Consider the following 27,647-nt stretch of genomic DNA (forward strand, 5'->3'; position numbering starts at 1 on the left):
ACACGAGCTCTACTGCAACTGTTCACGTCGAGGTGCGCTCACCTACACAAGCACAAGATAACATCTTAAAAACCCTAGAATGAGAAAGGCCGACATGTAAACAAGTCCTTACTCTAAACAAATGCAATGTGATTTATATCATCGGGACATTGTGTGCAAAATGTGAAACTTTTTTTTCTGCAGCTGCAGAGGAACAGTATTATTGCAGTCAGTGTAAAACTTAACTGTTTATAAAGAATGATTCATCAACTTTGTACTTTCCATGTGAGCTCATGAAGTGAGCACAGTATGTTATACAGTGAGTGTGATAATATACAGGTTACAGTCTTTAATGTCCTCCAGAGAAAGAGAAGGGTCAGGGACAGTTTGGTGTTTCCTTTTTCTGTTGTTTGGCTCCATCTAGTGGACTTATTTGTGTGGTTATACATATTTATTTTAATCTCAATGCATGCATTTTTTGGTATAATTTGTTTTGATTTACTTTATATTATATATTATATATTATAATTATAATTATTTTTATTTTTATTTAGTTCATAATGAGTCAACATAGATTATTATATTTATAAATAAAAACTGCATAGTTATGTCTATTAGAGGTGGGAATCACCAGAGATTGTGATAATTAAAACAGATTTTCTGATGTTTCAGCTACAACAGATTAATCGATTATGAAAATAATCGTTAGTTGCAGCTCTACTTGGCCACCAAATCCAATACTTGGGTGTTTTAAAAGTGATATAATATCACCACATTCTATGTGACAATCTGGTAGTGTAGTTCCATCGATTTGCATTTGTTTCAGTCGTGTTGACAGTATTTTCATACCTACCTATTTTTTCACCATCGCCACTTTCAGGGTGTGGCGGTACAACCGAGAATGTTGTCTATGTCTGACGACTGGATGAGAAGGAGGACAACTGTCACTGTGGCATTAATGGACTTACTTATTCTCACAGCAGCAGAGGCACACGTTTCTGACAGATATGTAGTTGACTTGCAGATGTCTGGCTCAGAGATGGAGGCAGCTGTGAGGGAGGGACAGCTGGAGGGATGACGGCAGCCAGACCCCGAGAACAGTGGGCATATTGTTGGATTCATTTTATAAGCACTACCTGGCCCATGTAAAAATAGAGGATTAAAGTCAATACAACTCTTCATATGTCATGTAGCCTATTACAGCTAAGCAGCAACAGGACATAATAATATAGATTTAGCAATAAAATGAAGCAAAACTGAAATGAACAGCATCATTAAACAAAAACTAAAGGAGAGATGGCAAAAACAATGGGAGGAGGAAAATATAATATTGAGGATTTGGCCATGCAGGATTGAACAACACATTATTTCTCATCAATAAACACAATACAGACAGATGTGATCACTGTGGGCAGGAGGAATCCATTCATCATGTTATAACACTGTCAGAAATACCAAAGGCAGAGACATTGATGAGGAATTGGAGTTGGTAGATGTATTGTGGAAGAACCGGAGTGAGTGTTACAAGATATTACTTACGCTGACTCTTATTTATTTATTTTTTTGTTAGATGGTGGACCTTGCCAAACTGTACACATGCCTCAATGGCTGCTACGTCACTGCCCAACAGGACATGGTCACTGAGATTTCTTTTATTATTTTTTTTAAATGGACTTCAAATTTTTTTTTTGATTTTTTTTTCTAATCAATTCACCAGTCATTTATTTTTTTCGATTCCTTGGACCAGAAAATGTTGAAAAATGTTGATCATTGTTTCTCAAACCTGGAAGTGATGTTCTCAAATGTCTTGTTTTGTCTACAAAATGAATTGGTTTTAATGATTTGTGTTATATGGAACAAAGAAATTTAAAAACTAGTAGCGCAAGCGGTTCTGAACGGGTTCGAGCTCGAGGGCTTGTGAGTCTCTGTGTGCCCACATCGCCATGTGTGCCTCTAGCTCATCTCCTGTTCATTCACCGCCTGCGGTACTAGTTATTTTCAGTACTTCCTGTTTAAAATGGCTGACTTCCTGTTGGGTGGAAGGCGTGTCCGTAAACGTGTTCAGGGAAGGTCCCTTGACTCACATATCAAGTTTTGTGCAGATTGGACAATGTTAGACTTTACTTCCTGTTTCGGGCTTCTACTTCCTGTGGGGAGGTAATCTTTTACGGACATGTTCAGGACCGGTCTGGGGTCTCACATATCAAGTTTCAGGTGGATACAACAATCCCTGTTAGAGCAGCACCTAAAACTGTAAGTTTAATTCTGTCTGCCGTCACCAGGGGGCGCAGTTTTCGAAATTGAATATTTTCATACAGGCAAGTTTGACGCACATCCCCCGAACCACTTTCAGCACCAGGTTTGATGCGGTTGCAAAAATCTGTGAGTTTATCAAAACAACATCTAAATATCAAAACGAAGGTGTTTTGTTAGATATAATGTTTTTAGATGTCACTTAAGTAAGTAATTGATCACAAACAACATTCATGCAAAGAGTTTATTTATGAATCAGACTGCAGTATCATACAACAGTAGCACAATCATGACTATGGATTATGCTCATATTTATAGATACAAAGATAAAGGCATGTGCTAAATGAAAAAAAATGAATGAGTTCTCTTTTGATTTACTCTAAAAATAGCTTTTAAATACTTGGCATAGTTTTGGAAATTAAAAAAATGAAACTTAACGTTTTGCCCACTGCTTTTAACTATTGGAGTACCAAATGCAAATACTTTATGAAAAGTTTTTTTTTTCCCTCCTCTCTCTTGCATTTCATGCAAGGAAGAAAAAAAAATGTCTGTGAGTACAAAAAGCACTTAAATCTCATATGAAAATATAAAATATTACAAGTGTGCATAATTACTTCATGTTGCACATAACCTGCAGTACAAAGAGTCAAATGACACTATGTTCAAGTGTACCTGACATGCCAATTATTGGGGTGGGGGGGGGTTCATATGTACTGAAATACCTATTTAAATGTAATTGGGGCAGTTTACACTTAAGACTGCGGCGAAGCCTTTCAGTCTCAGAAATGAATTGAAAATGAGATGTTCGTAATTATGGGCATGTCAGCTCCCTGTAATGCTCACAATAATGGGCTCGTTTTGAAACATTGAATCTCATCCTCAACTTTTATTCATAATGATGTTTTTCTTGTAAAATAAGTTTACAGCTTTGATTCAATGTTCCTGCAGATAAACAGCATGAAGAGCAGAAACTATCAACAATGCTACTGTACCTCTCCAGCCAGAGGGATGGCAGAACAGCAAGTTGTAAAAACCTAAGGTATGAACAGTGCTTAGTACGTTAATATTTGGCATTGCCTGGAGTATAATGTAATGCACACGTAGTAAGGCGACATGATCCAGATTTACAAGAAATGGTTGAAATGCTAAGACAAAGCTCTTAGTTGATCAAATGCTACAGCTGTAAAAATGCTACATAACAATTAAGTGAACGTTCAAACAATGACGGCTCCTACAGATCTGTTCTTGATACGTTAAACCAATGCACTGCTATTTTGGAAAAACCATGTAACAGCAAAGGTGTATTTTTCCACAAGACAAATTTTTTTTAGTCATTTAGATTTAGATTTTAAATTTATCAAAAAACCCTGTATTTAAAAAAAAATCATACGTTTTGCAAATACATGGTTTTTAGCCGAGAATAGCACATCGCATTCTATCCTTTAGTACAATAAGTGTTAGTGACAGCAGAACAATATGCACAAAATGAACACGCCGTTCAATGAAAGCAACAGGGAAAGAAAAGAAGGTGGAGGAGTGAAGGATGAAAGGAAGAGTGGAAGGAAGAAAAACAAAAAAGCAATCCCAGTTTTATTTCCGAACACATTTCTCAGAAGCAACAACAGAACAATACGTGACATTGGGACTGGAAGACAAACAAAAAAGAAAATATCTGACCACCAACATCAGAAATAAAAGAGATGGATTTATGCTTCAAACATCACAAGGAGCATCCGACGTTGACTCTTAGCATATGGAAAAGCACTATTGAATAGGAAATCATGGCACAATCATAACGTTTCCATCCGGTCAGCACTCGCATTGATGAACCCTCTCGCTCACTGAAACCAAATCGTGTCATCAAGGCACACCGCAGGGTCATCCTTTCCTAAAACTTTCTGTTAGATTTTAAAGCACTAGAAAATTATGTATACTCTTGCTATGGCACTATACAGACACGTGATACTTTCTGCTTGATATAAGCATGGAGAAATAAAATTTCATGGTTGAATACAAAATATCTCTTAAAATATTTAAAATATACTTTATTTTGTACATTATGCAAACTCATTAACAATTTGATGATAAGAAAAATAAATATTCCGTGAAATGTCATCTTTTGCTTACAGATGTATGAACATAGATATACCGTATATCATGAAGTAAACACCCACCCCTGTTAAGCCCCCATATACCCTGACACGATTCCGTATCCCTGTAGTATAATTTGAATGACACGTTCACATTTAAACTCCAGACCGCGGTTCCTACACAAAGCTCCACTGCACCACTGAGCTGTTTGTACAACAGTATTGCTCTATGGACCTTGTTTTTGTTCTTTTTCCTTAAATCTATCGGTAATTAATCAAAGTTGCTGACCACCATTTTGTCTCAATCTGTGCCTTTATTGCTTCCTGAAAGTACCTGGAAATGGGAGCTATACATCAGGTCAAGCCAGATAACCAGAGACTTCGCCTGATCCAAACAGGAAATACACGTCTGGTCAAAGAAGGCAACTCTCCCTCTCTAGTGTAGAACCAGTGTATCCAATAATAGATCACTGATCTATCATGTCATGTGGTAAAGAGTCACTCTTCACTGAAGAGCTCTATGTGTTATGGTTATGGTTGCAGTGTGTACAAAAGCAACTAAACAGGGTTCAATGTTTTTCAGTTTTAAAAAAAGAAAGGCTGATTTATCTTATCTGAAAATCAAAACAGTTCTTGAGCCAAAGACAGTGATGTCCAGTTCTAAAACAGCTGTTGCCACTCCACAACATTCAGATACGCAGTTTATTTTGGTGTATGTCTACGCTAGGTCAAACGTAAATGCTTACATTCATATCTTTAACGGCTCACCTGTAAACAGAATGCAAAAAAATGTCTCAAATATACTCACTATGGACATTTTAGAAGTTCTAGTATGCGTGACAGAATTGCATAATGTCTGCCAATGAGAAAAGCTTAGGGAGGATAGAATAGAAAGGACAAGCCGCTACAAGAAGACTAACTAGAAGAAACCTTAGGAGAAGATGGGCTCGGGGATGGAGGACAGATGGGGCAGTGGGAAGTCAGTTTGGGAAGGCCAGGGAAGGACCCAAGGTGGAAGTTACCCCCCAAGTTAAAGGGGCACCTCCCTTTGGCAGTGGAACAGCACTCATAGAAGTCAACACAGCGCCAAGGGTGAGGGTGTACACATTGCTCTTGTCGGACAAGAAGGCCATTTCAGTGTCAAAATGAGATGAAGGCATTCTAGTAGGCAGCCAGGTCACAGTGTTGGAGCTAATAACCTCAGATGGAGATGATGATCATAGTCCTTCTACATTGTCCCCACTCGGCTGGGATCATGGGGTTCTGTGATATACAAGGAGAAGGGTATTTACATAATCACATATTTCAATTATTCAAATATTGCAAGTTTTGTATTTTACTCTTCATTCTTCATTATATAAAGAAAAGCAGACAATAAAAAGTAAAAATACAACTTTCAATAAGAAATTGAAAATCACTTATAAAAAAACTTCAAAAATGTTTTTTCATTGAATCTGCTGAGGAGGGTAAAATATCTGCACTCTCTTTGGGCACCATCTTGTGGAAATTTCTTAAACAGCAAGACCCACTGACAGCTTCTTCATCTCTGATCATTTAAAGTAAGATAAATAAATAAAATCACAGGGATCTTATGTCTAATTGTCTTGTCTTACCTGAGTGAGATGACGACTCCTCATTTTGTAACACTGTCTCCTTGGAGACCTGCTGTAAATGGCTGACTTCTTGGTCATTCTCCTTATGTCTCTGAGGATCAGGGTGAGTGTCCTCAACGTGTTCATCCTTGCCCTCCCCATCTGCCTCTGCCTCCCCTTCCCCAGAGTCCGTGCTCCTAAAGCTGAGACGCCTCACACGATACATAACGTCCACATCTCTCATCCAGGCCAGGCGCTCAACTGCCACCCTTCCAGGAGAAACAGCCAATTTGTTCTGCAATGCTTCGATTCGGGTGGCTGGACCCCTGCCCCTCCTCTCCCCCTCCAAGCTAAGAGACAACCTGCGGTCTAGGTTTGGCGGAATGGAAAGTGGCAGTCTATCTGGTGGAAACTCTGGTAACCCTGGGTGGTCTCGTCCCAACTGAGTCCGTGAACCAATTTTATGCTCTGGGACAGCAAAAGGCTTCTTTTTCTGCTCCTGCTTGTCATCAGGCATTGAACTGTCTAGTTTCTCACACTCAGTTTGAACCTCTGCTGACTGTTTATCTGCACTGCTTTCGGGGGTTTCTCCTATAATGGCTGCCATTTCTCCTACATCTACATCTTTAGTTACTTTTTCACCAACTCTCTGTTCCTCTGTGACTTGGAGGTCTGCAGTCACTACATTTGCTGATACAGTAGATGAACTCTCATCTGTAGCTTCATGCGCTGGTATGCTCTCAGCAAGATTTCCTGCACACAAATTGTCCAAAGTTTCTGCCTGAGCATTGTCTGTTTTTTCATCCTCTCCCACATTTTCCTGCGTCAATGTATGCTGGTTCTTTGTTTCAGCACATACGTCAGACCCTGACTGATTCAAACTGAAGTCATCTGACTCCTCTGTATTAGCATCTTCTGCTGGGCTTTCTAAGGTAGAACATTGTGGTGGACTGCCATTTTGATTGGCTGAGCTGTCCGAGCTGTTCTCTTCATGAAGTGGAGGCAACGGGCCCTGTCTCATCTGATTCTCAAGCTCCCTTTTACAGATAGGACAGTCCTCCTCCGAGTCAGCACTGAGATCTTGAAGGGACTCTGAATTGCCTGTGGACGATTTATCGACATCTGCAGGGTCTCTGGACTGACGCAAAGCCTGGCATATGTCCTCATAATCAGGAGGGCTAGTGAGTGTAGAGGCATCTTGCATGGGCTGCCTATCTGCCCACGGCACCTCAGCTGCTGTGGTGTTAGTTGTTGGACTGAAGTCGCAAAGTGGTGTTTCAATAGGCTCATCTGGCAGATCTAATTTTATTGTTCGGCCATCGTTGCTTCTTCTGCGCGAAAGATGAGTTACAACCCTGTATTCTCTAAAGCCTGTCTCCCGTGGTGGGACAGGGAGTTCCTCCCTTAGCTGCTTGCTAAAGGTCACCGACTTTGTGGCAGGTCTTGAGAAGGCGCTCTTAACTTCCCTGTATTCTGGGTCAACAGACCAGCTTACTGCGCTGCGCCTAAGGCTGCTCGGCTTGTTGAGAGGTTCTGATGTCAATCGGATTTTGATACGCTCAGGAATTTGTACAGAACCATTTGGGACTTTATTGCTGGCAGTGCCTAGCTCCAAGATGTCTTTGTAAGCCTCGTTCAGGTCTTCTATGCACTTGTCCACACTGGGCTGTTTGTTGCTCTGTTGCTGTTGTTGATCCTGGACCTCTTTTTTGATGGTCTCCAGCTCTTTTACAGCATCCCATGGCCGCTGGCTGGTTGGTTTTAGTAGATACTGTTCAAATGCCTCCTGCCCAGTGTTTGCTGCTGGTTTGGCCTCCTCCACATTTCCTGAGGGTGGTACTGCTGGCTGCTGAGCTGTGCTCTTGTTCAGCTGGTTGGAGAAGGTGGCTGTCAGGGAGAAGGCGCTGTTGCTTGACAGTTTCAGGCTCTTTACCCCCTTCATCGGAAAAGTAAAAGCAGTACCCACTTGACTGCTGTTGTCTGGAGAGTCTTCAGTGCCGGCAGGGACAGGTTCTTGTTGTGCTTCCTTGTTTTCAGGGTCAGGTTTCTGGACCTCTGGACTAGTTTGTGTCTCCTGGTCTCGATACTGATTTGAAGGCCAGGATCCAGACAGTTTCAGCTCCTTGTAATGGTTTATTTTAGGGGGTCTACAGGGTACCCTTTTAAACATTTTACTGCTTGCTCTACTGCTTGTTTTGCTGCTTGCTATGCTACCAGTTAGTGCTTGCAGCTCAGCTTCAGCTGAAGATGTGCTTTGGAGACTTTGGTTTGTTAAGTGGCCGGTTTTATTATCACTCGGACTGTCTGCTGGGACTGGTGACTTCTCATTGTTGTTATTCTGATCACGGATGATCCCAGTAAGCTGTGGAGTAACAGGGACAGACACCAAACAAAAAATTGTCTCACTAAGTCTCTTTTTTAGATTCTTTGATTTGTCTTTCTCTGGTGGTTCAGGTACCTCCACCTTTTTTACTTCTGTCACAGTTTCAGAGACACCCTGATCAGCCGGCTTACATGGAGGAGGTGGTGGTTTACCCAAAATAGATGAAGGCAAAAATTGACTACGGTTTTGTTCTGGAGCTACACTGTCAATTTTTTTGTTTATTCCCCTATTGGACCATCGATTAATACTGTCATTTTCAGTGGGAGCTGTTTTGCGGGCTTCAGTATTGAGAGCTGGCCCCTGTTGGGGAGGAAAGGCACTATCATTTGTAGATTGTCCTAAATTCTTAGCAGGCGGAATCTCTTTGTTGATGTTGCGGATCTTATCTGAGTCAGTGAGAGAATTTCCGCTAGGCCCTCCTGAGATTTGCTTTGCTCTTGGTTCTTCAGTGAGTTGACGGGTATGCCCTGGTTGTTCTTCAGGTCCAGAATGCACCTGTTTCCGATGGAGCATACTGCGATCTCCATAGTGTTCCAGCCATGAACCACTTGCCTGTCTAGACAACCATCTCCCAGGATCTGAGCTGTGCATCTGCAGAGCTTCTGCCCTCCATCTTACGTTTGCAATTTCATTGCGGTTGATTGAGACAGATCTTGGTAGTGGGGGTCTTCTATAAGACGGGGGTGGAATGTAGCCAGGGGGCTCCATTCCAGAGATGGTAGAGTGTTGTGCGAAATAGTCTTGTCTGAAGTCCCCAACCCTTGGATAATACAGAGACCTGTCTTTTTGTTTGGCACCCTGTTCTATAGCAAGCATTTCTGCGCTACCCCTAGTCTGCTGGTGAATCTCATATGACGGTGGCTTTAAAGGCCTGCTGAACCTGGGCTTTGGTAAAAGTGCAACATGGCTGCTTGGCCCGGCATTCCTACCCCAACGCTCCCTGCCAACAGCACCACTATAGATATACCTGCTATAGGGCCCAGAAAAGACAGTGCTGTTTATCCTCTGTTGTCTATCAGGTAGGCTAGGCCTGGATGGAATGAGCTCTCTGCTGACAATTCCATCAGGTGACAAAACTCTGGGGAGAGACTGAGACTTTGCTTTAGTTCTTGGGTGAAAAAAACCCTCAGGTGTCCTCAAGCGATACTGATCCTTAGACCACCTGTCCCCATCTCCATCTGACAATTGCCTTCCCAGGCCCACAGCAGGCCTCCATTCTTCTGTACCAAGGCTCTGGCATTTCCTCTCCCCAGTCACCCTCAGCTGACCAGGGGCTGCATCTGGGTCCCTTAGCCAGGAAATGTCCTCCCATAGCTGCTGCGCTTGCCTCTCTGCCCTGTGTTCCTCTGCTGCAATCAGGGCCTGTGGCCTCCATGCACCAGCAGAGGCCCTCAGCTCCCTGCCATCAGCATAGTCCAAGAGGATGCTGAAGTCCTGGCCTCGCCTTCGCCAGTAAGAAACGTCCCTGTCCTCATGACTCAGTGGCTCTGAATAAGTCAAACTAGGAACATCGTAAAACCTAAAAAAGACAGAAAAGCTCTGCGTTAATAAGGCAGCCACATTGTACAGACAGGGAGTGAGACAAAGACAGACTCTGAAACTAGGTTGGTGTAGTTACTGACAGACACTGCAAATGATATCTAACACAGTCAAATCAATATTTTTAGTAATCTGTTTATGAAAATTAAAAATCCTTATTTAGTAATTATTCATTATTCTGCAATCCAAGAACAAATTGGATTACTCTGTACATTCAGAGTATTAACTTTTTATAAAAAAAATTAATAAATAAAATTAATAAAAATTAATAAAATAACACTATGTTTTGAGATTTGAATCAATCTGTCTATCATCTCAAGCATGTATTTGGCTTCGACAGTATTGGCTTTCCGGCGCAACTTAATCAACGAGAGCCAGCACATATAGTATGAGACAGAAGTGCTTGAGTCAGCGGCTCCAGAGTCCCTTAAAGACACCATGAAATAGTGATGCCACTGCAACGCGATCTGCATATTAAATTGTGCTGACCCAATCTTACAAGCTGGTCAATGGCCAATTTACCTGATCCGACACAAAAGCAAGTAAAAGAAGCAAACATAGTGTTTAATTGATCACATAACTCAATTAGTGAGAGCAAACTGAACCTTTTAAGAAAATGCAGCATACAATTTTAATGCAGGGCCACTATGTCACAGAAAAAAACATTAAGGGGAACATTAGAATAAGTGGGTCTTGCTATATGCCACAAGCATTCCTGTCATTTTGAATACACTTGCTGAAACTAACATAAAATGGCATCGGCGTCACAAGTGACGGTTGGCAGGTTAAAAAAAATCGGTGTGATATAGCACTGCTGCTTGGAGATCATTTTAGTTGCACATCCATATTTACTTCCTAAGTGCAGGATGTAATGCATGTTGCACTGCCAAAACAATTACATTAGAGGTAGCGCAGTATATCATAACAGATTAAGTCTAAAATCCAGAGGGTCACTTCTTTGTGTTAAAGAGGGTCATTTGTTAAATTACACTGTAATTTCTAATTTCCTCAAGCAACAGCAGTAATTTTCTTGCTGTCGTGGAGGAGCACTGCTGAAGGAGGCAGCGGAAACACTGGGAAAATCTACAAATATCCCCCAGGTCATCAGTCACATCTGAGCATGCTTGTCACTTATATGGAACGAGCGAGGGTGGATTTGAAATCCTTGCTGAAATTCAAACGTAACCATCAGCTCCTTCAAATAAAATAAATCAGAAATTGTATTTTGTCAGGGCAACAAGAGCTGAGCAATTTTTAGGAAAAATATTGTTTTTACAAAGTTTAATATTTACTGTAATACATTTGAAATGTGATGAAGCATTACCACATTACTACTCCATATTCTAATGCAATTAGGGCTGCAATGATTAATCGATTACTAAATTACTCTGTTTGAGTGTTTTTTAAATAATTAAAACATTTTCAGCTTCTTAAATGTGAATATTTACTGGTTTCTTTGCTCCATATAACAAAGAAATCATTAAAACTGAATAATTTTGGTTTGTGGACAAAACAAGACATTTGAGAACATCGTCATTTTCAGGTTTGGGAAACACCAATCAAAATTTTTCATGCTGTTCATGGACCAAGCAACTAATCGATTAATCGAGAAAATAAACGACAATTTAAATGATTATGAAAATAAATGTAAGTTGCAATAGTACTTTTTTTTTTTTTTTTTTTAATTTGTACAGTTCTTAGAACAATATCAACAATGAATTGGTTTTTGATTATTACATTGTTTCAAATTGCAATTTCAATTTGAAAACAATTAATTGTTCAGCCTTAACAGTTCTGTGAAAAAAAAGAAATAATAGAAAACATAACCACACACACACACACATATGTATATACATATATATACGTGTGTATATATATATATATATACACATGTATATATATATATATATATATATACATATATACACAATATATGTATGTATATATATATATTGTGTATATATGTATATATATATATATATATATACATATATACACAATATATGTAGGGAGAATATAAAATTAGCCCTTTTTAAGAGCTCCATTTCCCAATTTAATCACCTGCACTGAATCACTGCGCGAGTCTCTATACATTGAGGCAGCAAAGTCAACGGCTCATTCTCGGCAACAGCATATGCTACTGTATGGCTGAGGGGAGCCACACTGTGCACACTTGCCCAGCAACATGCTTACATCACAAAGCACGTGCTGGGGTGTGATTCAGTGTGCCAGTGTTTACAGTGGAGTGATTACGCGCCTGTCTTGAGGCATGTTTAGTCCTCCTCACTCAGTTTGCACTGTGTAGCGCTGCAATTCACATCTGCCTCCTGCCTCAAGAAGGCTGCGGAGACGCACCGGTGCATGATTGGGATCCGCAGAGACACAAGTCACCTCTCCCGTGCACACATGTAAACAATTCTGAGAGCAAAGGCACCTTTCATAATTCCTGATATCTGTATGTCAGCGGTGCTGCTGCAGCCACAGTGTTCTGCAGCTCTGGAAGGAGGGGAAAGGGAAGAGGAGAGAGGAGGAGGAAAAAAAAAAAAAAGCCCTACGCAGTGCAGACTCAGTTTTGCATGCAATACTGAAGGGCCCAAGTGAGAAGAGGGGGAGACATGGGGGAAAAAAGGGGGGTAAAGGGTGTGGGGGATTGTAAAAGAGAGGGAAAAAATATACTCACCCACTATCAGTGGCGAGAGAATCACCCAAGGGCTGAGCATCACCTAGGATACCAATGCCGATGCCGATTCCGATGCCGAGTTCTTTTCTCCTTAGGTTCCTTTCAATGCCCTCGCTGTCTATGGGGTGGTAACCCTTCACCAGTGCCTGCCTAGTGCCGTAGATACCTGTGATGGACGCCCCCCTGTCTGCCTCGTACCCGTTGAGTGTCCCCCGGGCAACCCTGTTGTCCACAAGTTCACGCTGGCAGTCAGCAGGGCGCTTGTCGTAAGGCGTGGCAGAGGGAGGTCCGCTTCTGGGCAATTTATATCCGTGCGAAATGAGAAGGTCCTCCACGCTGTACATGGTGGTGTCTCTCTCACTTCTGGGCAGGAGGGCAAAGGTGGGTGTGTTGCCTTATGCGCAGTGCTGCTGGTGAAAGCTGGAGCACGTTTGCTCAGCAGAGGCCATCACTAAGGGAGAGGACAGGGGAGTGAAGAGGGAACACATGGACAGATTATTTCTGCACGCACACAAATGGAGGATTTGTGGCATTTTCTCGACTTTTTCCCCCAACATGTGCCGTGATGAAAGTCAGCGAGCGTTTTATTTTTTCCCCAAATTAAACACAAAGGTGTCAAACGTGGCTCGGTCTTTTGTGCAGACATAATTCGTGTCTCCAACAGCAACTCTGACGTACGCGGCTGAAAGATTTAAAGGTGCACACAGCAAAATTTAAGATCACATCTTTTTATAGTTGCTCTGCAGTTAGGGCTGTCACAGTGTTGTCATGCCCACTGCGGAGTCAAAGTCATCACTGTTCTGTATTGTTTTTTTGTTTTTTTATCTGTTCAGTAACAACAGATGTCAGCAGTTTGTCTCAAACAAAGCAGATCTAAAAACGGAATTATCAAAAATATGAAAGACTAATTTTCCTTTAGCAATCAACGTACAATCTATACATCCAAGAATATGTTGCATATTAATCCACACAGGAGACAGAGTACATGCCCACAGATATAAAATATACAGATCTATTTTCATTAAAATGCTAATGTAAAGATTGTTCTGTTATTTTGTTTATGTTGGCGTCAGGTGCAATGATGGCTGTACCCCTGCACAGTGGATCAGGCCCGGTTCCCTCTAGGGCTGCAACGTTAAGATTTCTGATTTTTCTGCATCTTAAATGTGACTATTTTCTGGTTTCTTTGCTTCATGTAACACAGACACTCATTACAACTGAATCATTTTTGGTTTGTGGACAAAACAAGACATCTGTGAACATCATCATTTTCAGGTTTGGTAAAAACGGATCGACATTTTCCGACAAGTATTGCTGCTTTATAGTCATTGTAGATAGGGCTGGACCAAAATTGTTATCACAATAGAAGATTTCCAAGTCGATAATTATTCAGACTAGTTGACTAAATTAAATTTTTGACTAAAATCGACTAAAGATTGACTTTTGTACCTGAGTAAAAACAGTTAAGTGTGGTTTTAAACGTCCTTATTGACATAAACGAGCACTTGTGTGAGAAACATTGCACATTGTGTGTGTGGAATATATATAACCAATGACATTGTTATGTATTTTTATTGAATTCTTGCCCATTGTGCTAATTGTAAATGAAAATCCTTTGTTTGTATGGACAGATTTTCCATTTTATTTGACACCTGTGGCACCGTGAGTGATCTCCCATCAGATCAGCAGATTAGGCTGAGATCAGATGTCTCTGAACAAATAAGCCATGCAATAAAAAGTCTATAAAAGTGTCGATTTTCATAGTTTTCCAAAATTAGCCCTTTATATATGAACTTTAGGTAATGACCTTGCCGTACAGAGGCCATCATTTTTCATGCTTCTCCTTCTCCAGCAGTCTGGAAGGAAAGTCTCATCATTAGATGTCACTAAATCTTACATACTTGACCTTTAATGACGTGTTTTAATTCTACTCTATTTCTCTCCTCCTCTTCCTCACATATACTATACACTGGTATTGTGACGTTAGATGACTCTAATTATTAGTATTATTATTCAATAATAATGCTCACATACCCTGGTATATACAGTCGAACAGTATTTCGGATTTTCCTCCAAGTACCATCGCAGGAAGCTCACGTACCACTGGTGGTGCACGTACCACACTTTGAGAACCGTGGCCAGGAGACAATGTTGTCCACTTGCTTGTTACCAAAATGGCTTTAACGTAACGACTGCAACATTTAGAGTATTTAAAGCACTGGGTTGCCGACATCGTGATTCGTTTTCCTCGTCGTCTAAAACATGATTACAATAAAAGTTGTGATTTATCCTCCGGTTTCAAGGAGGAACATCTGTCATCAGTCAGCACGTTCACTTTTATTGTTCTCTTGACACGCAGAACAGCATTTAGACGGCAACACTAATGTAGGGATGTAACTATTAATTACTTTACGTCCATTTAACAACTGTGAATAACCGTGCGTGTGGAAACGACAAGGGAAGTTCTTCTTCATTAAGTAAAAACAAGAGCTTGAATACCTTTACCATGTTGTCAGATACATTCCTGCTAACTAAACAAGACTGCACACATTCTCTGTACCCAGACAGGAAATTGAATATTCAATAAATCACTACATATAATGTATACTGCCCCCTTTTTCCTCCATGCTGTGTCAGCATGTGTGGTTAAATTTGGTACGTTGCCAACATCACTTGTGTCATAATGGCATCAAGAAAAATATGGTACATTTATTACTTGTAATTAAAGTGATTGAGTCCCCGGTTCATATAATCCATTTCAAAGTTAATGACTAGGAAAAAGCAAAAATGCAGCAGAAACTCGGATGAAAATTAATAAAAATAAGGAAAAACAAACACACACGACATGGACGTTAATTCTCCTTTAGCGTGATCCTTAAATGAATCAATTCATCGACTCATTCATCCATCCATTCATCATTTCTAAACCTTTAAGCACATTAAGCTCATATTGTATTGACTGGATTCCTTTTAACTTTATGACTTTGAAAACAAAATCAAACTATTAGTATAATTTAACCTATTAGTCTGAATCTTTACTACTTTTTTCTCCTTGCTATGTTTGCTCAAGATTTAGATGAATTTACTTTATTTCTTTAAGATAACTTACAAATAGCAAAGTTAAATGAACTTGTTTTTTCCAAGTGAAGGCTACAACACAAATAATCCATAAATTGTCAATATCTATACACACAAATTTGTAAAAAAAATTGTTCTGCTAATATTTTACCAAATACTTCAACACTTTCCTGATTATCACAGTTATTTTGGTCAGGATAATTGTCTAATAATTGATCAGTTTCTGTTGTAAATGATCTGTATTATTTAGATTTACTGTTACAAATGTTGATATTGGTATTGTACGTCTATTATTTACTTATTATAAATGATTCAGCCTTAATCTGCTATTTTATTGATTCATGTACTAGTATACAGTATATTTCAGTGAGAAGATAATAATTTTTTCTTTCAACAACTTTACATTAGGTGACTAATCACTGCAGATCCAAGAAAGTCATGAGTTTTCAACCAGTTTTCAAAAACTAAAACTAAACTGGTAAATAGTTGTTGTTTTTTTTATCACAATGTAATAATAATCAATGTATTAACTTAATGCCTTAATTTCTATCCCTAATTTTAAAAAAAATAAATAAATTCAGGGCTGCAAATATTTCTGTTATCAATGAATCTGTTGATTATTTTCTTCAATTCACTTTTTTTTACCAGAACTCGAAATGACTTATTTTGTCCACAAACTAATGATATTCATTTTCCTGCCACGAAGAAACCAGGAACATACTCACATTTAAGTGACACAAAAAGGCCCACTCACACTCAATATTCAAAGTAGTCAGCAGTTCATTTAGTCACTGATTACTCAGTTAAATGCTGCAGCGTCAATTTAAAATAAAACATCTTCTCCCCTCCTCTGACCTCAAGGTGACCTTAATGTTTCTCTCACTTCTTAACTTTGTGCACTTTGCAGTCAGGAGGTCGCCTCGTTCCTGGACGCTTATTTCACTCTGTGCGCTTCACAGGAACAATTGTGATCAGTCAGAAAGGCTGGAGGTAATTCATATAATCCAGATGTATCAGGCTCGGCGGAACACCATCACCACCCTGTGTGCTGTGTTTTTGAGACTATATTTTCAAGGACGACACAAGTGGAAATGAATTGTCGTCACTGACTGTAGACGAGCGTTCACAGAGTCTAAAATTAAACATTAAACACGACAAAAATCAGCGTCTCTGATGTGAATGGAAAGTGTGGCGAATGCAGCAAAAAAAAAAAAAAAAAAAAAGATCGATTCAAGGGCTTAAATCCATGAGCAGTCATGAGTGGGAAAGATACAGACGAATCTTCTTTTAACAAAAGAGTGTGAGAGTGACCCAGACACCATGGCCCTTTTTTTGACAAGGTCACAGCCTCAAATGATCACAGTGCAAATGTGGCACTTTTTCTTTTTTTGCATAGCAACAACAACAACAACGCATCACATGTTTATTTCAGCAACGTACATGAGTGAGACGTACAGCACTGGGGGCATGCGTGAGTGCAGTGAGAGGTAACTACAGTATGAGAGTTAAAAAAAAAAAAAAAAAAAGTTGCTGCTGGTGTTTTGTCATCAATTAATCATTCAATGTCAGTCTCTGCTTTCACGAAAAACAAACACGTCTATTTTTGGGCGCAGACGCTGTCAGTGATAACTTTCCTGCAAAAACCACAACTACATTTTGCTTTAAACTTTTTCTTTTTTCTTTTTTAAATGTGCTTTTATTGTCCAAACAATCTCTCAGGAGCTGAAGCACGCAGACGGTGGTTGAGAATGTACAGGCAGGCGTATAGGCAGACTGCATACACAGGTAGTGGCCACTGTAACACATCAGCACTAGCAGGCAGCCAGCACCACCCTAACTGCTTAGGGAGTGTACCTACATCTTATCTTACCTAGTGATAGGGAAAACAAGAGCAGCCACACCATCAGGCTCACTCATCGCATGCAAACTCACTCAAGTTGTGCACATTTTGGTTTCCACACATCAACACCATCCCTGAAAACAGCCTCTCTCTATATGAATGAATAATGACTGTGAAATAGATCCACATGTATCATAACACAAGAGTTATCAATAATACATCACTGTTGGAGGAATATCTGAGTCCGTGCATGGATACAGTGTCTGTATGTATGTGATCAGCTATAGGCTGCATGCTGCAGTGCATGTGGCACAGCCTACATTTAAAAAAAAAAAAAACTGACTGCTATGAGATGATTTTTTTTTTTTTTTTTTCTAAACCAATACCTGCTTCACCCGGTCAGTGCCGCAAACCCCCCCTCTCTCTCTCTCGCTCTCTACCTGCACGCACTCCTAAGTTGAAGATCAGTCAGTCAATCAGCGGTCATGTTTTGGGCGAAATCATAGCCTCCCCTCCCCAGTTGCATTTTTTTTTGTCCCCCCCCCCCACTCCCACGAGAAATGCACGCATGCAGCCGGGAAGAAGGCGCTCATGCTCCGCAGCTGCAGCAGCAGCATCAGCAGCATCTGTGTCGAAGGGCGAACATTTCTGAGGTGTGTGCAAGTTGACGCGCGGTTAACGAGGAGAGGCTTTTTGCAGATGAGTGTTTACCAGGCTCTTCTGCTGCCCCCCCCACCCCACCCGCGCTCACTCTCTCTCACACACACACACATACACAAACCCCTCCCTGGAAAATCAACCTGACATGGAGGAAGCAGCATGCAGCAAAAAAAAAAAAAGCAGAGCAAAAAGAAAAAATGCATAAAAGGGCGTAAATATGTAACAGGCGCATACCTGAGAAGATGCGTTTGGCGCGGCCGTCGCAGTTCCCCTGCGCCCAGCTTCAGCACTGCACACAGCCTGATCCTGATCCTGAGCCTGAGCCGAGCATGCCTATTGGTAGGCAGAGACGCGCTGGTTGCTGGCTGCCTGGACTGGGTTTTCCTCACTACAGCTGAGGCGGGGTGGGCTCCTCTCCTCCTCACATGCAGCCAGAAGCCATACACACTCAGAGAGAGGGGGAGTGGGAGAGAGAGAGGGATGTCAAAATGGTTTCTTCCAAACTGTTTCTCATAACTTTTCCCTTTTTTTCTCTCATAGCAACAGTCCCCCCTCTCCCTCTCTCTCTCTCTCACACACACACACACACACACACACTCTCTCTCTTTTCTTTCAATCTGGGATATTGACTTGAATGATAAGTGCAGCACATGTGGTGCAGGTAGGTCTTTGTATCTCCTGCATAAGATGATAATGCACTTGAAATAAGAAAGAATTCTTTAAAAAAAAAAAAAAAATTCTTGAAAAAATGACTTTCTGTTGGGAAAAGTTGGTTTATCAATGAAGTAAATGCAAAAGAAAAAAAGTGCCATAGAAAGAAATAAAAGAGGACACACCAGCTCCTTCTTCATCGAACCCTAGTTCACTTGCTCAGAAAGTCCAGTTTCACTCTGTCCACGCTGGTCAGCCTAAAAACGTAGGTCTCGATTCGCTGTGAGCGAGTTTTCTTGTTCATTGTTTGAGGGAAATACGTTATTGAAAAGGTTCGGTTTGTTTCACTAAAGTGCGAAAGTGTGAAAGCAACCCCCAATTGAACCAAGTCCCCAATCGTACCGAGTCTAGCCGACTATTAGCTGTGAAAACGACCTGAGGGTCTGACTTCCTGTTTATGTGCGGCACTACAGGTATGATGTTCAAAACCAAAACCGTCTCGTCTTATTTTGACTTGTGCAACAGTGAATATTCACTCCATGTTCCACATTTCACATTACACTATGTGAGTTGGAGCATGGATACCTGACCTGAGCCCGTCAAGACCTGGCAGCACCCATTGGATCACGCAAGAATCCAGAAGTGATTGTTAGGCCTTGGGTCAATTTACATTTGTGATTTCAAGTTCAATTTGAGTGAAACATAAGTTTCATAGTAAAATAGGGTGAATTTAAATGGATTTATTGAAATGAACTGTGTAAACATTTAATAGATAAGTGATTTCTCCACAGTCAGAGTGAGTTTTGGCTTTAACTGTTTCAGAAACTGAGTATTTCCGTGTCTGAAATACTCAGATACTTACATTTCCATATTTTCCATTCTGATGCTTGGCTTGAACTTCAGCAGGTCATTTTGACTAGGTTGTCTTGGGGACAAGGTAATCTTGACCAGGCAGTCTTGACTAGGTAGTTTTGGACTAGGTAGTCTTGACTAGGTAGTCTTGACCAGGTTGTCTTGACTAGGTCGTCTTGACCAAGTCCTCTTGACCAGGTAGTCTTGACTAGGTAGTTTTGGACTAGGTAGTCTTGACCAGGTTGTCTGGCAAAAAATACAAAATGCATGTCAGGTTTCGGGTCGGGCTCAGTCCATATTCTCTCAGGCTCGGTCAGGTTTGAACAGGTAAATAAAAGGTACCAAATGAATAAATAAAGACTTGCAAAAACCAGTCAGGGAGCACAGACCTTGGCCAAGGCTTGCTCACTTTGCCACAGTTTGGCAGGGTAAACAATTGGTTTATAAAATCTGAATGCATATCCTCACCACCTAAATCAAGATTTGTTTCCCTGGAGCCATAACCTTAAATCCCAGCAAATTTCATCACGCTCCACTCCTTACTTTTCGATTTATGCTGCTCACAAACGAATGAATGTGGGCAAAAACATAACCCCGGTCAGCCGCTGTTTGTGCTGCATTACTCGGCCATTTTTTGATGCATCTCTTCCTTCATAAGTTCTAGACGTGCATTATGGCAGCAAGAAGAACCGCGCCCTTGGTGATGTTGATGACTCGTCACTGTGTGTGTGCGTGTGTGAGTGTGTCCCCCTCCGATCCAATGCCAAGACAGCTTGGCTAATTAAATGTGCTGGGCTCAGACCTTCCTGTGCCAACTGTGACATGCTGCACTCTGAGGGATCCTTCATTCAGAGGAGGGACTGGTTAACATGCACATCCCAGACATCCACTCACTGAGGAGCAAGTGTTGTAGAGGCTGGACTCGGGTTGGTCTGACAAAAGCCCTTATGTGTGGGGTTTGCATGTTCTCCCTGTGAGATAAGAGGTTTTCTCCAGGTTCTCCAGTCTCTTTCTCCCACAGACCAAAGACGACTTTCAACTTGTTGAATTGTAACCACTGATAACACATACATAATCCAATGTGTGCAGGAAAAGGATAGGATCCACCATGGATGACATTGACTTTCAATGTCTTTTCATTAACCCATTAATACTTCCAAACAGAAAAACTAGGTCAATCATTTATAAGTCTCTACTTATTATCAATTGTTTTAACACATATCTATTTTCTTAAATGTTTGCACCATATTTTCAATGAATCAATTAAATTACTAAAAGATAAAAAATTACCATTTTAATTGATGTGACTGGACTTAAACAGAGCCTGAAAATCATTTCTGGATTTTTGTCCAAATTTGACCTGAAGAGGTCCCGATGGGCTCTGATTGGGTATCCATGCTCTAGTTCAGATCTGAAGGTTCCCAATCTGTCCAGAATGTGTCCTCGGAACTACAGCTCACTAGACATTTTCTCTTTTTTGGACCCTTCTCTGTAAACACTAGAGTTGGTGGGTGGTGCATGAAAAATCTCAGTTGATGAGCAGTTTCTGAAATACTCAGATACTTACATTTCCATCTTTCCATTCTGATGCTTGGCTTGAACTTCAGCAGGTCATCTTGACTAGGTTGTCTTGGGGACAAGGTAATCTTGACCAGGCAGTCTTGACTAGGTAGTTTTGGACTAGGTAGTCTTGACAAGGTAGTCTTAACTAGGTAGTCTTGACCAGGTTGTCTTGACTAGGTCGTCTTGACCAAGTCCTCTTGACCAGGTAGTCTTGACTAGGTAGTTTTGGACTAGGTAGTCTTGACTAGGTAGTCTTGACCAGGTTGTCTTGACCAAGTCCTCTTGACTAGGTAGTCTTGACCAGGTAGTCTTGACTAGGTAGTTTTGGATTAGGTATTCTTGACAAAGCAGTCTTTACAAGGTAGTCTTGACTAGGTCGTTTTGACCAGGTTATCTTGACCAGGTAGTCTTGACAAGGTGGTCTTGATCAGGTCTACATACCTAAATGCACTGAGTTGCTGCCATGAGATTGGCCAATACTATAAGTGGCTCATGAGTAAAATACATCTTGGTTAACATAAATCAGTTGAGGATGGAAGCAGTGCTGTTCAAGTGAACCAGAGCAGCCAAAATGCCTCGACCCAGTACAAGTCTTATTCTAGGACACCTGGTTGTCAGACTGAAGATAAATGATGCACCTGGCTGTCACTGGCCTAAAGCTAACCTGAGTGCTGCTAACTGCAGCGGATTTGTCCACAGTTTCAACTCAAGGCTGAGTTTGCAAACCAATATTCAGCCACATCTGATGACCAGGCTGATAGAAGGTTCTGCATATCAGTGTCATCCATCAAACTCGGCATCATTTAATTTAATCCATTGTCTTCCCTGTAGTTTAAACCCATTTCCAGATACTTCTCTCAAGGAGAAGTGCACCATGTGTGGAAATGTTTGTATCTCAGTGCTGATCAAGTACAGAGCTGTCACGACCTCTGGACTCTGACTCCTAAATGACTCTTTTAGAGCTTTGAATTATTTAGATTTTAATTTCATTACTTTCATTATCCTGCTTGGAGTTATTGGTAAGGTCTTATTTTGATGTCCCAACCTTGTAACTGTACTCTCCTTGCTGTTTTATTTCCTCTATGTGCTTGTGATCTTCTTGACCAAGTGATTCGATACGATCCTTGTGCGTCCATATTGACTTTGTCTAGTCGTGGATTTCTATAGTTACAGGCCACACCCTGGGAAAAAACAAGTAGTAAACAAAACAAACAATGAAATCTTTCTTCTGATTTTTAAACGACTGTCTTCTACGGTGCCAATCTTTTAACACGCTTCCAATTAACTTCCATCTCTCAGGATCTACGTTACATTTGTTGTCTTTTGAGTCACACTGCAAGTTCACGCAGAAGACACTTTGAAATCCTATCTGAGCGACAGAGACGTTCAGATTGTATGTGGTTTGAATCTGCTTTGGAAAAATCCAATCTTATGTGTTTTTAGCTGTCAAACAGAATCAAGTCACATACAATCTGGATATGCTAAAAAATCAGATTTGGGCTGCAGTCTAAACAAGGCCTTTCCTCTTTCTCGAATCAATATCACCTGTGTTCCATGAGTTTCACTTCCACTCCACCCACAGTGATTGTTTGCCACTCCCTGATTGCTTCCACCTGGTTCTCATTATCAGCTCACAGTATTTAGTCTCAGCAACCTTCCTAATGTCCAGTGCCTTCTGTTTACGTTCTTCAGTGTGTATGACTGTTGTTAGTTTGTTAGTCTATGTTGGAGGTGTTCAATCCAAATGGACGAGAACCTGGTTTCCAATGAAGCAGCAAGTGTGTGGATACAGGAGGAAGAGGAAGAGGAGGGGCAGTGGTGAAACAGAGTATGGAGAGAAGAGGCTGGATCCTTGCAGCTATGGTGGACTCTATACCATTCACGGTCAGACTGCCTGTATTTGTCTTTCTTGATTGAAGATAAACCTTTAAAGTGTTTTGTATTGCTGGTGGTTTGTTGTGGCTCGGTTTTCCCTGAGGCCTGGATGTAACTGAGTGAATTTATTTTGTGAATTACAAAGTACAAATATAAATGTACTCCAGCCATCTTCAACTGATTGTCAGCAGGTGTCAACATAATCCAAATTTCATACAACATCCAGGCACCAGAAATAAGATCTGTCTCTAATGCATGTGGGAAATTTACTCTTGGTCAGAACCTCAGACAGGATGTGGTCTTGAGATGTATTTAGTAATAGTGTGTTGTGCTTCTTTTCAGAACAGCTGTTACTAAGGGGGTGAATAGCTAACTTTAGATGGAGATCATTACACGTGCACGAGGTGTTGATGTGTGTTTTGTCACATCCATGATGCAGCAGGAGGAAAGATCTGACAGAGTTGAGTGAGGTTTGATTAACGTCTGTGGATTTAGAGCACCGTCGTTTGGCCTTCCACTTCCCATAATATGGAAATAGAGTCAATTCAAAGCAGCAAGAAAAAGAATAATCAGTGCAGTACAGCTGTACTATTTTTCATGCACCCGACATCACCAGCGTGAGGTCATTTCCAAACCTGAATTTGAACACAATTAAAGTTAATTTCAGTCGGGCAGTTCTGCACGTGAGCTTTACTGCATAAGGACATAATATATGATAAAGTTATTATCATTCTTTTCAGATTAGTGAGAGCTAACGTCCCAGACTGCTTCACAGAAACTACCGTGTGACCGATACTTTGAAGCTTCGTATAACAGAAGACGCCGTATGTTATGATTTTAGTCACTACAGTCGCATCACAACTCAACAATAGCCTTTAATTTATACAGTGCTGTGCAAAAGTCATATTTGTTGTTTTAGCAATGCTTAAATGACCATATAGTATAATACAGTATGAAATGTTATAAACCTGCTGTCTCTACCTCACCTCACTGTGTCCCCCATTTTTTATTTCACCCCAACCGGTCGAGGCAGATGCTGCCTATTTTGAGTCTGGTTTTATCAGAGATTTCTCATTGTGTGAACTGTTGCTCTTCTCTATAACAGTGGTCTCAAACTCGCGGCCTGCGGCCCACATGTGGCCGCCCAGTTGATTTCATGTGCCCCCTCCAAACGATATCAAGTTACGAGTCATTTCTGTGTTGTTTTTATGTACTAATTAGTTAAATAAGTTTTGTAATTATTCAATCCAATTGTATTTTTAAAGAACAACTAGAATAATAGATAAAAAGAGAGGCAATAAAATACGTAGAAAAGGAATAAAAATAGCAAATTTTTTAATCAAATTTTGATGATATTATAAGGTTTCTGCCTTACAATGTACAATACCTTGACATAATGTATGTTGTGATTATGTACGTTATCTTGAATTTAATTGAACCCTATTTAATGTTATGAAAAAGTGAAAAAGGTCTGTTACACCAAGTTTATTCAAGACATAGTTGAGCTTTGAGTTAAACTCTAAACTTAATGCTCTATATAAGACCGACTTTCATTCACATCATTCAAATCCAAACGCCAATGATCACAGAATTTGACTGACATAAAAACAACAAAGCTGGTGGTGCCCTGATGCTTTTGCACTGTACTGTATTCCATCAGTTTTTCCTCCATTTCTTCTTTTCTTTTTTTAGATTGTCCCCCTCTCCTCTTAGTTCAATCACGACTAAAACCAAACTGTCATGGCGTCCTCAATCAAGAGGAGCATTGATTTCGGCTCAGTGGGGATCATGCAAAACAGCCTCTCATTAAAATCATTATTAGAACTCGGAAATGGCACGTCATGTGGTTCATCTCTGTGGCAAACTGAAATTCACTGGAAACTCCCAAACAACACAGACATGGAAGTTGTCTTCTGGTTTGAAAGGATGGAAGTAGCAGTTAGCCACCAGGGGGCGACTGCAACAAGAAGACCCTTTGAATGGAAGTCTATGGAAAAATGTGTCTTACTTATTCCTCGGTTTATCAGTAAGCATTTTCCTTAGCAGTTAATGATCTCAATCACTAGTTTAAGGTCTTTTTCAATACAACATGGGTGGAGAAAAGTTATTGACAGCTGGTACCATCCCATAGGTGCCTAAGGACAGTGGTCTTCTGCATACAGTCGCTGTACTCATAAACTTTATATAAAAATACATGTCAGTTTTTGAAAGTGGAAATTCAAAGAAGTTACTAATGATGTCACAGGTGAGTATATGCTTCCAGTGTTTTGTGTAATTCTCGTAAAACTCTCGGCAGTGATGCTTTGCCACAAGCAGATACTGCAGCAGCAACTTGGGATGTAGAGACTGTGAGATTGTGGAACCCCTTCCGTGTCTTCATCAGGTATCTCAGTGTCCCGGGTGTTTCGCCCGTGAACCGGAACACCTCACCTCACAAAGACCAGGTCAGCCTTCACCTGCGGAAGGATTCCAACTGACAGCCACAACCACGGGACTCCATTTGCGTCGAACAACGGCACTTTATTCACACACTGCATAAAACTGCTCAATACACAGCCTCTCTTATTATTGTGCGGCTCTCACAATAAGAGGAATAACTCAATATATGCAGAGTGACAGAGATATTGTCTCAATAAAAACTAAAACATTTGCACAAAGCAAGCCGATCCACTGTTCTATGTTGATAAGAACATTAAAATAATGGGACAAAAAGAAATCAAGGGACATTTAGAATAGATAAAAAATGTGCAATTAATCGCAAGTTAACTATGACATTAATGTGATTAATCGCGATTAGATATTTTAATCGTTTGACAGCAATACCACAAACCTATGACTCACTGAATGACTTATTTCAACTCTGCAGCTCGTAGTTCTGTGTGGTTAAATTCATGATTTTTAAATAAAATGAAACCGTGTCGATATCTTTTCACCACTTACTTTTTTTCAATGTCACGGCCGTTTGTTGTTTTCCAACCGAAGGTCACTGCTGTGCATCATCATCATCATCATCACCACCACCATCACCACTTCTTACGCATCAAACATCAAACTCAAATGTCTCTCCCTCCCTGACAATCCTCATAAAGTCCCTCATCAGTCGTGTGAGGCCAGTTCAAACGCACATGAACACACTCCCAACACGCACACACACACACGCACACAAACACACACTCTGCCCTTTCCCTGTCCCCAGCCCTGGTTGCCTAGGAGACAGCTGAGCCGGGACCCCATCTCATTACACACAGATTGGGGCTGTGTGACTGGCTGGAGGAGGGAGTGTGGGATCTTTATCGCCATCTAGTAACCAAACTAGGGAAAGACAGCTCACTCTTTTTTTCTTTTTTTTTTTTTAAAGCCAAGATTCTGCCTAGTAACCCAATATGCTGACTTCTCCTGGCACAGAGATGCAGCCCTGCATTTCTAATGAGATACATCACATTATGAGACTGTTCATGTGACACAAGTGAAGTTTCATATGAGTTATTAGTCCAAATGTGAACTTACAGGTCGTATATTAATTCATTTTACAGTATGAGAGCAAAAAACAACAAAACGTGTGAAATGAATGCAGTAAGGTTATGGAAGTCGTGGCTTTACTTATTCATCAATAGATGAATCACACAAACGGGTTTCTTCCTGATAGATTGATTGAACTAACACAAGTACTTGAGGCTTCAAAGTACTGTTCAAAATGCATAACTTTATTGCATCTTTTTTTTTACTCTACTATTTAAAGTAGTAACTTTTTCAGCTTCAGGTTTACAGTATGTAACAGTATACGGAGACCATGGTTAAGTAGAAGGGGATTGGGTGCCTTCTTTTGGACCTGCTCACTCGTAAAAAAAAAAATGATGTTGATCAAAATAATTACATTTACCATATCCCATTAACATATCAACACAACATAGTATAATCATAAAAATCTGAAAAACAAATTAGATTTTGTGAGGTGTATTTTAATATCTCTTAATATACAGTAAGTTTAGATTAATTTTTTACATATAAAAATCTGTATATCACTTTGGGAAGCTGCTGGCGTAGTATTTCAAGAGGAGGACTCATTAAATGTACTTTTAATATAGTTTTTATTTTACATTATGGCTTTTTCATCCCAGGAGTAGTTTTTTTCTTTAAATATAGCTATAAATTCACCTGCAGTATGTGTACACTCTGGATAGCAGCAAAAGTCAAAGGGAAGGTCTACAAGACTGTAGTGAGACCAAGTATGATGTATGACTCGGAGGCAGAGGCTGGAGCTGGACGTGGCAGAGCTGAAGATGCTGAGATTGTCTTTGGGAGTGACCAGGATGGACTGGATGAGAGATGAGCTTATGTGAGGGAATTCTCAGGTTGAAATTTAATATAATGGCTTTTGTATATAATGGTCATTTTAGTGATGTATTTCAAGAATACCACACACCAAGACACTTTGCTCTGGAATATACTATAGTTTATTAATTCTAGTCAATTTATTATAATAAATATTAAAAACATCAAGTAAAAATGGCCACATATTATATAATTATATATATATACTGTGTGTGTGTGTGTGTGTGTGTGTGTGTATATACAGCAGCAGAAGCGAGAGTTTGAGCAGGACGCTGTTGTG

The 27,647-nt window shown here is 40.4% G+C and overlaps 1 protein-coding gene across 1 annotated transcript; it reads right to left on the reverse strand.

The window, feature by feature from the left end:
- Nucleotides 1–2,462: 2,462 nt before the first annotated feature.
- LOC131468536 (junctional cadherin 5-associated protein) lies at nt 2,463–18,642 on the reverse strand. The gene is made up of 4 exons (XM_058642913.1): nt 18,329–18,642; nt 12,517–12,967; nt 5,936–9,816; nt 2,463–5,585 (listed from the first exon to the last, which is right to left on the reverse strand). Exons 2-4 carry the CDS (start codon nt 12,858–12,860, stop codon nt 5,551–5,553), a joined length of 4,260 nt encoding a protein of 1,419 aa, XP_058498896.1. The 5' UTR covers nt 12,861–12,967; nt 18,329–18,642; the 3' UTR covers nt 2,463–5,550.
- Nucleotides 18,643–27,647: the final 9,005 nt, after the last annotated feature.

This window comes from Solea solea, chromosome 1 (genome assembly GCF_958295425.1).
Source record: "Solea solea chromosome 1, fSolSol10.1, whole genome shotgun sequence".
Taxonomy (NCBI): Eukaryota; Metazoa; Chordata; class Actinopteri; order Pleuronectiformes; family Soleidae; genus Solea; species Solea solea.